Genomic DNA, 13,059 nt, shown 5'->3' with positions numbered 1-13,059 from the left:
AAATACCTGGGACCACAGGCGCACACTACAATGCCCAGCTAGTTTTATATATATATATACACACACACACACATATATACACACACACACACACACATATATATATATATATATATATATATATATTTGGGGGGGTGGGGGAGGTATAGACGGGGTTTCGCCATGTTGCTCAGGCTAGTCTCGAACTCCTGGGCTCAAGCGATCAGCCTGCCTAGGCCTCCCAAAGTACTGGAATTACAGGCATGAGCCACTCTGCCTGACCTGCTGTATCTTTTTAAGTGTTTAATGATTGCTCTAACTCAAGCAGCAGAAAGACTGAGATATAAAGTTGAGGGAATTTCCCAGAATATCAAAAAGAGAGACAGAAAATATGAGAAAAAAAGATAAAACAGAGGATCAATGTGGGAAATGCAATAACCAATAATTTTCGTTTCAGAGAGGAAAAGCAAACAGAACATAACCAAAGGAAGAGGATAATTCCTCAAAGTTGAAGAAATGAATCTTCAGACTATTATAAGAGCTCCCTGAAGTTTGAGCAGCATTGCTAACATTTACTGAGCACTTTCTATTGTTGGCTAAGCACTTGCATGAGTTATCTGAATTCTCATTAACAACCCTTTGAGGTACTTTGTATCCTCAACTGAGGCCTAGGAAGGTTACCTTGACCGAGGTCACACAGCAAGTAAGTGGCAGAGCTGGAAATCTGGCCCATGCAATATAACTCACTTAGATTCTCAACCACTGTACTGCTACTACTTAGCTAAAAAGATCAACTCACAGGCCAAATTATTAAGTTCAGAATCCACAGCATAAAATTAAGATCCTAAAAGCTTTCATAAGGGAAAACGCAGACAACCTGGGGGAGGAAGGGGGGATTCAGCATTATAGTTTATCAGTTATACTGCATGTTGAAAGATAACGGAACAATATCTTCAAAGCACTGATGCTGAATTGTTTTTTGTTTGTTTCTTTGTTTATTTGTTTTTGACACGGAGTCTTGTTCTGTCACCCAGGCTGGAGTGCAGTGGTGCTATCTCAGCTCACTATAACCTCAGCCTCCCCGGGTACAAGCGATTCTCCTGCCTCAGCCTCCAGAGTAGCTGGGACTACAAGCCCAGGCCACCATGCCTGGCTAATTTTTGTATTTTCAGTAGAGATGGGATTTTGCCATGTTGGCCAGGCTGGTCTTGAACTCGTAACCTCAGATGATCCACCCACCTCAGCCTCCCAAAGTGCTGGGATTACAGGCATGAGCCACTGCACCTGACCTATTGCTTTTCATTGTAAACCTTGTTATAATTGTATGGTTATTTTTCCACTATATATGTCTTTGATATAAAAATCTGTTTAATATTACTACAGGTATATTGTTCTGCCACTGAAGCTCCATATTATTGTCAAATAAAACTGTAAATCCAGGAAATTTTTAAAATAAAAGTTTACCTGAAGCAACCAAATGGCACCTTTAAACAATGGAACTGTGCTCCACCTGACTCCGACCAGGTAGAATTCACCAAAAATAGTGAAAGTTTTCTTAGGAAAAAAAAGAGCAATACTCAATTCTTTTCTTTGGAAACTGATTCTCAAAGGAATCATAATTTACCATGTACTTTACTTGGTAAAAGACGAATCTGGAAAAAATTTGTTATCAAAGCAAATTGTCTCCATCTTTGATACACTGGTTTTATAAGTCACCAAAGCTCTGAAAAACATACTTCATAATTTTTTGGGCTTCCCATAAACTCAGTGGAGAAATGTAATGCAATAAAAGTATAATATCATCATTTATGAATATCTGCTGAGCTCTTGTGTGTAAGATGCTGCAAGAAGTGCTGTATTAATGTAAAAAATTGTTTTTAAAAACCTCCAGTGTTAAAATATATACAGGCTTGAAATGGAATAAATCTTCTATAACCTCCCTGGGTCTCACTGTCTTTATCTTAAAATCAGAAGGGGTAGGGTTAGAGTTGGATTAGGTGATCTTGAAGCCATTTCTAGTTCTTCAACCATACCCTCGCTCCTCCATCTTAATAAAAGACTAGTTGGAACATGTGCTTTAGACTCTCAGTTCACCTGGATAGCTCGTTACATGTTTAATTAACAATTTTGGCAGGTGAATCTGTGCGGAAGCCTTGGGCTGGATGTGTGTGTTTGCCCGGCTCTCTGAATCACCTTTTGTGAAGGCCGTGGGGCTACCACAGAGAGGCTTGTTTGCTGTCTGCTCCTAGAGCAGCTGCCGCTTTCTTCCTTTATCCTTCATCAAGCAAAAGAAAATGCAGTGATGTTTGTGCATGCTTTAGATGAGGAGAATGCACTCCAGACAGGTTATTCTCTGGGTTAAAGTGGATGGGGTGAGCACAGAGGAGCTCGGTTCAATGGGAAGAGAGGTCGTGGCAGCATCTGCCCTCTTATTTCAACAGTTTCAGTCTTGAATATAGAATGTGTTCAGAGAGAGGCGAGCGAAGAAGTTAAAAAATGCACTACTGCTTAGTTTCTCAGCCAGTTTGGGGAGTGGAGGTGGAGAGTGGGAGGGCAGAAAGGGACATACAGCTAGTTTTCTCTTTCTATTATTAAATCCCTTCTCATTTCATGATCTCCACTTCAGAGATTCTTATAGCAGTCTCTTTTGTGTAACTGCTAACTGACTAAAGAACACTATTTCATACTTATATGCAGGAAATGGCAAAATTACAAATATTTTCATCCTCTGATATTAATGATCAAACTGCTTTCCATAGGCACTGGCCTCACACAGTCCTACAGGACCAAATATTTTAAATCAAAACCACTAAGAACGTAACAGCAAACACAGAACCATAAATATAGCAAAAGAGTAAACAAAAATGGAAAAATATGAGAAGATAACCAATATCACCACTTCATGAGGGAAAGGGAAAAAAGCCACAAGAAAATAAGTAATTTTACAAGAGAGGGAAAAATAAAAGAAAGAAGAGAAACAGGTGCGGAGCGAAGGCAAAAGGAAGAGAGAGAATGCACAGTAGACTGCAATAAAGACATGAATATTATTGTGCATTCCTATGCTTTCGTGTGTGACTTGCCTAGTCTGCTGTCTTTTATTCTATATGCCTATGTGACTGGTTGTGATAAAAATGGGTATCTTCCTTAGAAAGTCCAGCAAATAGTGTCAGGCACAGTGGCTCATGCCTGTAATCCCAGCACTTTGGAAGGCTAAGGTGGCAGCATCGCTTGAGCCCAGGAGTTTGAGACTAGCCTAGGCAACACAGTGAGACCCAGTCTCTACAAAAAATAGAAAAATTAGCCGGATGTGGTGGTGTGTGCCTGTAGTTCCAGCTACTCAGGAGGCTGAGGCAGGAGGATCACTTGACCACGGGAGGTTGAGACTGCAGTGAGCCAGGATCATGCCACCACACTGTCTCACATATGGCATTACTTTTCCTTGCAAAACATGAAATATTTACACATTTTCTCTAACAGTACCCTTAGATTACTCAGTAATATATTCATGATTGTTTCAAATGATTGGTATAGGAAACATGACATTCTGCCAGCAAGTTAGTTGAGAGGGCCCTAGAAACTGTCTGCCTGAACCTATAATCCTTCAAACATAGACCCTAACTTTAGAGGGGCCCAATCAGCTACTAAGACAGATCTTTGTTGTACATGCAGTTTATGTTTATGCAGGACTCCTAGTTCCTGAAAAGAATGTTCATTTGACTTAAAATATGTAAACAAGTAGCATACCAACATATTAAAATTAGAGAAGCTAGAGGACAAGACTGGAGATTCTTCTCCAACCACAGAGTTGCTAAGAATTGATCGTGAAATCAAATCAAAAGGCTAACTTTACGGATTCAGATGGCAAAATGAAGAGGCAGGGTCAGGAAGGGAGAATGAGGCAGGGTCAGGAAGGGAGAATGAGGTCTAGATGACAACTGCGCTGAAGCTGTGTGGTCCCAGGGTACCAGTTTCCCCTAGCAGTCACATTATATCAGTTAATCTTACAATGTGTTCATATAAAACAGCTTTTTACTACAGCTATGTAAGCACCTTGGCCCCTATTTCACGGTCTGTGTTTTCTTTCTCTTTCCTTCTGTCCTTCCCTCCTTCCCTCCTTCCTTCCTTCCTTCCTTCCTTCCTTTCTTCCTTCTCTCCTTTCTTTTTTTTTTTTTTTTTTTGACAGAGTCTCGCTCTGTCACCCAGGCTGGAGTGCAGTGGCGTGATCTCGGCCCACTGCAACCTCCGCCTCCCGGGTTTAAGCAATTCTCCCTGCCTCAGTCTCCCGAATAGCTGGATTACAGGTGCCCGCCCCATGCCTGGCTAATTTTTGCATCTTTAGTAGAGATGGGGTTTTGCCGTGTTGACCAGGCTGATCTTGAACTCCTGACCTCAGGTGATCAGCCCACCTTGGCCTCCCAAAGTGCTGGGATTATAGGCGTGAGCCACTACTCCCGGCCTGTGTTTTCAAATATATTATAGTAATCCTAATATATATATATATAAAAATATATATATATAAATATAAATAAATCTAAACTTGTGAGACAAATTACAAGATGATGTTATTTACTGTAAGACAAACATTTTAAAAAAAATTATTTACTTCATGTCGCATAATCCCTTAGAGCATTTAAAAATGCAAATATTCAATTAAAAATTCAATACATACATTACAGAACCTGCATAATTTAAATTTTATTACAAACTATATACAACTTTAGAAAAACTCATGGTATAAGTCTATAATATCATTAAGTTCAAGAAGGAGGAAGGAAAAATGGGCTTTTCAAAAATATGCATATCGGAATTTATTTGATTTATACATTTTATAAATAAAAAGATTTTAAAAGAAGTGAATAAGACATGGTCTTCTGAAAATCAAGGTAAAGACCTATAAAATAATAATCACAATTAATAAAAATATTTTAACATTCAAGAATGAATTTTTGGACATAAACTGAAGGTATTACCTTATCCTTTATTTCTTGAACCCTGGTTTTGAAAATTTATTCAACTTTTTTTTTTTGAGACAGAGTCTTGCTCTGTCGCCCAGGCTACAGTACAGTGGCACAATCAGCTCACTGCAGCCGCAAATTCATGGGCTCGAGCGCGCCTCCTGCCTCAGCCTCCCAAGTAGCTGGGATTATATGCATGTGCCACCACATCTAGCTAGTTTTTAAATTTTTTGTAGAGATGGGGTCTCACTGTGTTGCCCAGCTGGATCTCCAACTCCTGGGCTCAAGCTATCCTCCTGCCTTGGCTTCCCAAAGTGTTGGAATTACAGGTGTGAGCCACTGCATCCAGCCGAACTATTCGATTTTTTATTCAAGAATCCCAAGTACATAATCTGACTAATGGTGAGAATTCAAATCAGCGAAGTGCCATAATATAATTAACCTTCATTTCACAGATAGGAGCATGGACAGAAATGGAGTAGAGAAGTGACTCAGTAGTGGTTACTCATCTAAATAAAAGCACTCTAATGCTCAAGATCACAGAATGTTAAAATTGCAAGGGATCCTAGATATCAGTGATCCAGCCCTTTACCTTGTTGGTCACTATGTATATATCCCCGCCCCCCCCCCCGCCTTTTTTTTTTTGAGAGAGTCTTCCTCTGTGGCCCAGGCTGGAGTGCAGCAGCGGGATCTCGGCTCACTGCAAACTCTGCCTCCCAGGTTCAAGTGATTCTCCCGCCTTAGCCTCTGAGTAGCTGGGATTACAGGTGTGCGCCACCATGCCTGGCTAATTTTTGTATTTTTAGTAGATACAGGTTTCACCATGTTGCCCAAGCTGGTCTCCAACTCCTGGCCTCAAGTGATCTGCCTGCCTCTGCCTCCCAAAGTGCTGGGATTACAGGCATGAGCCACCAAACCTGGCCTATATCCTATAAATTGATGGCTTTGGCAGACATGTGCTGGCAGCTTTTAACCCTTCTACTGTGAGAAGGATGTGTAGGAGAGAAGCCAGATCCAGGGTCAGTGGATGAGCTATCACCTGTGCAAGTTCATATTTGCTTCATTTCTAGCTCATCCCAGATATATACATTCCATGCTGAACTTATTGAGGATTTCCTCACTGGATTCCACTACTGCTGGTGCCACCTGGGTCCTCATAGTGTTTCCTTTTCCTTCTAGTTGTAGGGGAATAAAGCATTCCTTTATTTTCCAAGGGTTGGCTGAGTTAAATCACATGAACATGTGTTCTATTTCAAATGTGTTTGAAACTGGGCTTGATGCCTTAAGGAATTTTGCTAGGGACATCTAGATTTCTTTTTTCTGCACACTTCTTAAGACTCTGTGGCCAGCTAACTCTCAGGCTCCTTTGCTGCACTCAGATTGCTGGCTTCAGTTATACAGAGGAAAGACTTGCCACATTCAAAAATGCTTTCCCTGGAATTGAAATGAGTTTGCGAAAGGTAGGGCTTGAAGTAACCCATAGGATTACATTTTATTCTCAGTCTTGTACATCTTATTTACCTTGTTGGAAAGCATTATTTCTCTTTATCTTTCAAGGTGACCCAAAAGCATCCAAAACCAGGTTTCCAAGAATTATAGCCTGTGTCCTCTAATGAAATGCCAACATTCACTCTCTTTAAAAGTAAAAATATCAAGATTATGTAGTCATTAAAAAGAGTAAGTTTGAACTAAGTGTTCTAAGATTTGATGTCTATGATGAGTGGAATGGAAAAAGCAAGTCATAACAGTAAGTATATGATTCTGTTTAAAATACTTACATTTGCCTGTGTGTAAAAGGCAAAGATCTGGATTGAGCACACGGTGGTTAACTGGGGAGTGGGACTGTGGTGTGTACAGAGGGCGAGGAAGGGGCTTGCACTTGTTCCTTAACTCATTTCTGAATTGTTCTGAATTGTCTAGATTATTCACTGAGTTAGTAGTGCTTAAAAATTAATTAGAAGACATCACACACATTCACCGAGAATCCTTATCAATCTTTACTGCATTTAAAGTCTGGAAACGGTTACATTCTCAGTTTGACTGGTTTCATGCAGTGTTCAATTGCTTCACCTGACACTCCTCGGGTATCAGGTTCTGTGCCAGGCACGGAAGCTACTAAGATGAATAACACCTGGTCCATGACAGGATGGCATCTACCCCAGAACACAGGTAAGAGAGACAGTGAATTTGGTAAAAATGGGCACCGTCATCAGTAGGCATACATCAGCTCCCTCATTTGATTCACAATTGGCCTTCTGCAGGCTTCATCTCTTGGCAATAAAATTGGCAGGCGTCATCCTTTTATACTTAAACTCCCAGTTTAGGATTAAGACTCCAGTTATTACTGCCAAGTACAGAAGGCGTCCTTGGGGAAAGAGAAGTCTCCTGAGCATACCCACTGGGGTACCTAGAATAGATTTTGCAGCGACACACAGATCCTGTGTTGTCTGGAGTCTCTGCTGAGTAATGTAGATTCTGGGACAGCAAAAGGGAAGCTGGTGACTTTGAACCAAATTTTACCTTTCAACTGAATCCAGGGGAATAATTTGCAACAGAGTGGCAGATGATACAAAGTGCTATGTTGAACACTAGATTGTGCTTTATTTTTTCCGCCCAACTTCACGTTTCCATGCACCACAATGTTGATGCTATAAATATTGGATGCCACGCTTACCTGACAGGCTTCTTCCATCCCACCTGGGCGCGGGGGCTCAGAGCGAGCGCGAGAGCCGCGGCTGGAGCCCGCCTCTCGCGGCTGGAGAGGACTCAGCCGGCCGCAGGTTCCGCTGCTTGCCCGGGTGCCCTAGTCGCTTCCCCGCCAGGGCTCCCGCAGTCAGCCCCACGCGCGCACGCGCGCTCACCTCGGGCGGCCTAGACGCCTCAGGGCTTCGGCAGAGATGCGACTGGCCGGCTCCAGCTGGCAGGGCGGTGAGCGAGTGCTCGCGGCCACGTGACCGACGCCAACATGGCGGCGCCCAGCGGCGTCCACCTGCTCGTCCGCAGAGGTAAGCGCGTGGAGGACAATCCTGTGAGGGTTCACACGGTTGTTCACTCGGTACGCACCCGGGTCCAAAGGGATGCACACCCGCGCTGAGACTTCTCGGCGCACACGACTGTACTTTCAGTCTTTACAGACACACGCAGGCACACACGATGACACATTCACACACCCCAGGAACACACGCAAAAATTTGTTCACTGATCACCCGCCTAGACCACGTCACCACGTGGCATCTATTCGCAATTACTCCTTGAGATTTGCGGGCCATCGTCTGAAGTTTTTTTTCCCAACTTCGGTTGTATCATTAGTGTAACAAACATTTATTCTGTATGCCGAACGAAGAAACCTATGGTAATTCTGAAATGCATCTGGACACCCGATTTCCTTCCCTAGAGCTTATGTAGACATGCCTTTTGGGGACTTGCAAAATGTGATTGTTTTCTTCCAGTGACTTAAAGTTAAGAAGATAAGAAAAGATGTCTGGGCAGTTCTAAGTAGGTTTTATCCTGCGTGAGTGTTGAGATTTTAGTAAATATACAAATGCCTTTGCAGCAGAATTGGGGAAATCTTTGTTGGATTTGAACTAGGTTCTGAATCTTTGTTGGAAAGAACTGGAAAGTTTTTTCAAGGACGGGGAAAGAGGAAAACTCATACTTTGAGGAGCTACTTAAGTGTCAGGCATGTAGGAACAGTTTTGTGAGGTAAATATTATTTTCATAGTAATAGCTACTGTTTATTAAGTGCCTTTTAAGTACACGATACTGTGTTAAGCGCCTTACATATGCTTGCTTCCTTTTAAAACTCAATGAGTGAGACCCTGGGAGGTCGAGAGGCTGCAGTGAACGGTGATCTTACCACTGCACTCCAGACTTGGCAACAGAGCCAGACCCTGTCTCAAAAACAAAAACAAAAACCCTGTGAGTTAGGAATTATTTTCTCTTTGCAGAAGGGAAAAGTGAGGCTAGAGAGGTTAAGTAACATGACTAAGGTCACACAAATGGTAAGAGGCAGAATGTTCATTTGAACATGATTCTAATTTTTTTTTTTAAAAACTCATTTCTCTGTACTGCATGACATGGTCACTCCATAGAAGTCTGTGTGTAAAGTTCAGCAGAGACAGTACAGGATGAGTGTGTGCAAGAAGTGAAGAGAGCCCGGGCACGGTGGCTCACGCCTGTAATCCCGGCCAAGGCGGGTGGATCACTTGAGGTCAGGAGTTCAAGACCAGCCTGACCAACATGGTGAAACCCCATCTCTACTAGTATACAAAATTAGCTGCACATGGTGGCACATGCCTGTAATCCCAGCTACTTGGGAGACTGAGATAGGAGAATCGCTTTAACCCAGGACGTGGAGGTTGCAGTGATCCGAGATCGCATCACTGCACTCCAGCCTGGGCAATAGCGAGACTGTCTCAGAAAAAAATAAAATAAAATAAAAATAATAAAAAATAAGAAGTGAAGAGGAAGATATTTTTAGAGAGGAAGAAGGTTGGTAATGGAATAGACTTCAGTGTTAGTGGAGATGAGAAAGGAGCCACAGGAATATTGGAGGGAGAGATGTGTATGGGAAAGGTGATGTAGTGAGCATTGTGGACTGGTTGCATGGAGGAATGGAGATGAGCATGAGAGTGTAGCCTTGTGAAAAGACAGCCAATTTATATCTCTTAACATCTGGGCTCCAGGCCTGGCAAGGTGGCTCATGTCTGTAATATTACCCAGCACTTTAAGAGGCCAAGGTGGGCAGATGACTTGAGGCCAGGAGTTCAAGACCAGCCTGGCCAACATGGTGAAACCCTGTCTCTACTAAAAATACAAAAATTAGCTGGACTTGGTGGCACATGCTCATAATCCCAGCTACTTGGGAGGGGGAGGTGGGAGGATCACTTGAACCCAGGAGGCAGAAGTTGTAGTAAGCCGGAAAAAAAAAAATCTGGGTTCCAGTCCAGACTTTCTTTACTAATTAAGTTACTTTTCTGTTTCTTCTTTTCACAAGAAATCATGGCCTTCAAACTTCATTTTTGTGTGCTTCTGGTAATGGTGAGAAGGATCTGAGTAGATAGTCAATGTAGGGGAGGAGCCAAAAAACAAAAAAAAAAAACCTGAAAACATACATAGGTGTATATATATACACCTATGCATGTATAAACATATTCTTGTATGTACGTATATATGTATTAGGTTGGTACAAAAGTAATTGCAGTTTTAGAATCACTTAATGACAAAAACTGCAATTACTTTGCACCAGCTTTATATATAACATCTCTTTGCAGATTACAGAAATAGCATTAATCTTTTCTTTCTTTTTGATCACTTGTGATTTTGACAAATGGTGGTTTAGACAATCTTGAGAAAAGATATATGGAAGTCAGGCCAAATTATTGGTTCCTATAATCCATCCCACTGTATCCCAAAGTGTTGCAACAACCAAGAAGTGGATCCTCTGATTAGAGGAGAGAAGGAAAGTGTGTCATCAGGAAGCTGTTTTAATGATGGGAAAGGGCCCTTTTTTGGACTATCCATAGCTAGTTTTAAATTGCAGAGAGGTTTTCCTGCTACCTGATCCCCACCCCCAATAATTGAAAATGAAGGGTAAATTCACGAAGACTCCTCTCTCCACTCTCTTCCTCCCTTTCACCCATCTAGATTGATATAAAGCAATCCACTACAAGTCTTCGTGTACCAGGATTTATCAACAGCATCTCCGAGCATCATTTCTTCTTGAAATATAGGAAGACTTTTTTTTAACCTTTTAAAAAGGGCATGAGGTTTCTCTTGTGATGCCTCAACTCATTGTGGCTTTGGTCACAGTATACCCTGTAAACAGTAGTTACCTAGCTCCTCTCACCATTTCTACTCCTTACTAGATTATTAATTGTTGTTGAACAGGAGCTTTGTCTTATGTATCTTTCTGTCTTTATAAGCACAGTACCTGGCTCAAAGTTAAACTCATTAAAAGCATACTGAATTGAGAGGCTGTTAAGACTTGTTCTCTTCCATCATGGTCTAACGAGGGAGGGGTAGAAACTTTGAGTAGTGACATTGGAAAGAGGAAAAGACAGATCAGCCTTCTGGAACCAAGAGAGAAGGTAACAGGGGCCTTTAAGGGACTAAAATACTCCCAAGTACTAGCACTGGCAGGAAATCCCTTACTCAGAGTACAGAATCCCTACCCTGGGGCCCCAGGAACTCACTCCCAGCCCTCACTTCACTGGAATCCCTGGTCTAGCTCAGGCCACTAAGTAAGATCCCAGTGAGTATGAGAAGGAATAAGGAAATCTCACCTTGAATTGTAATAATCCACGTGTCAAGGGCGGGACCAGGTAGAGGTAATTGGATCATGGGGATAGTTTCCCCCATTCTGTTCTTGTGAAAATGAGTGAGTCTCAGGAGATCTGATGGTTTTATAAGCATCTGGCATTTTCTCCTGCTTGCACTCATTCTGTCTCCTGCCACCCTGTGAAGAGGTGCCTTCTGCCATGATTATACATTTCCTGAGGCCTCCCGAGCCATGCGGAACTGTGAGTCAATTAAACCTCTTTTCTTTATAAATTACCCATTCTCAGGTATTTCTTCATAGCAGTGTAAGAACAGACTAATACAGCAAGTAAGAGGGCATATTTTCTTTCTTTCTTTTCTTTTTTTTTAATTTGAGACAGAGTCTCGCCCTGTAGCCCAGGGTGGAGTGCAGTGGTGTGATCTTGGCTCACTGCAACCTCTGCCTCCCAGGATCAAGCGATTCTCCTGCTTCAGCCTCCCGAGTAGCTGGGACCACAGGTGCCCACCACCACGCCTGGCTAATTTTTGTATTTTTAAGTAGAGACAGGGTTTTGCCGTGTTGGCCAGGCTGGTCTCTCTCAAACTTCTGACTTCAGGTGATTCACCTGCCTCAGCCTCCCAAAGTGCTAGGATTACAGGCAGGAACCACTGCACCTGGCCATTTACTTATTTTTAATAAATATATAAAAAAAAGTACTTTTGTTCACTTGTGACTGTAAGGCCCTAGACTCTTCCAACTGAGAATTTTGTTACCTTAGTGGCTTTTTCAAAAATGTAATATCCAGGCAGGGGAGGGGGAATTTTGTTACCTTAGTGGTTTTTTTCAAAAATGTAATATCCAGGCAGGGGAGGGGCTATTATACACCATGAGTTAAGTACTTTAAACGTTTGCTAACTGCCCTGAGATCCTTGCTATCTTGTATAGCTTCTGCAGGAAAATGTCTGCTCAGTTTTACCAAACCAATTTTTTTTTTTAATTGAGACGGAGTCTTGCTCTGTCGCCCAGGCTGGAATGAAGTGGCTTGATCTTGGCTTACTGCAACCTCTGCTGCCCAAATTCAAGTGATTCTCCTGCCTCAGTCTCCTGAGGTATCCGCCACCATGCCAGGCTAATTTTTGTATTTTTAGTAGAGACGGGGATTTTGCCGTGTTGGCCAAGCTGGTCTCGAACTGCTGACCTCTGGTGATGCACCTGCCTCGGCCTCCCAAAGTGCTGGGATGACAGGCATGAGTCACCATGCCCAGCGCCAAACCAACTTATAATTAAACTTTTGGGATGCAATTCATGGGTGATTTGGAAAATGCTAATATTCCTAAGTTTAGTTTCCTATTACTTAGACTACATTCCTGTTGACAACCAGAGAATGGAAATGGAGTTTTGCCGTATGACATCTTTTAACAAATACATTCCAATTGTATTATAATGTGGCATGTTACTACACAGATTAAGAAATACTTACAATGAAACCATGCCTCTAAAGTCCTAAGTGCTCCTAAATCCATACGTACTTGTATGTGTTTTCCTCTATTTGAAACAGCTAGCTTCCTTCCTTCCTTCCTTCCTTTTTTTTTTTTTCCAGGGTCTTGCTCTGTCACGCAGGCTGGAGCGCAGTGGCACAATCATAGCTCACTACAGCCTCAACTTCCTGAGCTCAACAGTCCTCCCACCTCAACCCCCTGAGTGGCTAGGCGCACACCGCCACACCCAGCTAATTTTTTGTTTTTTCCATAAAGACAGGTTATCATCATGCTGCCCAGGCTGTGAAACAGCTTTCTTTCTTATTTATTTTATGTTTTGTTTCAGTAGTTTTTGGGGTACAAGTAGTTTTTCATTACATGGATGAAT

General features: G+C 42.2%; 2 protein-coding genes across 3 annotated transcripts in view; one reads left to right on the top strand and one right to left on the bottom strand.

Moving 5' to 3' along the window:
• SLC25A12 (solute carrier family 25 member 12) overlaps positions 1–13,059 on the bottom strand; it is a 671,031-nt gene that overhangs the window by 220,711 nt on the left and 437,261 nt on the right. The gene's annotated exons all lie outside the window — the stretch shown is intronic.
• The window catches only part of METAP1D (methionyl aminopeptidase type 1D, mitochondrial), a 93,674-nt gene continuing 88,408 nt past the window's right edge, over positions 7,794–13,059 (top strand). Inside the window, exon 1 of one of the 2 annotated variants that reach the window (XM_050751358.1) lies at positions 7,794–7,939. In XM_050751358.1, coding sequence (XP_050607315.1) covers positions 7,900–7,939 — 40 coding nt within the window. In that variant the 5' untranslated portion in view covers positions 7,794–7,899. The remainder of the gene's footprint in view (positions 7,940–13,059) is intronic. The other variant, XM_050751357.1, reaches the window with a different exon arrangement.

This window comes from Macaca thibetana, chromosome 12 (genome assembly GCF_024542745.1).
Source record: "Macaca thibetana thibetana isolate TM-01 chromosome 12, ASM2454274v1, whole genome shotgun sequence".
Lineage (NCBI taxonomy): Eukaryota > Metazoa > Chordata > Mammalia > Primates > Cercopithecidae > Macaca > Macaca thibetana.
Note: the sequence above shows the minus strand (reverse complement) of the source record. Positions and strands in the feature narration are given on the sequence as shown.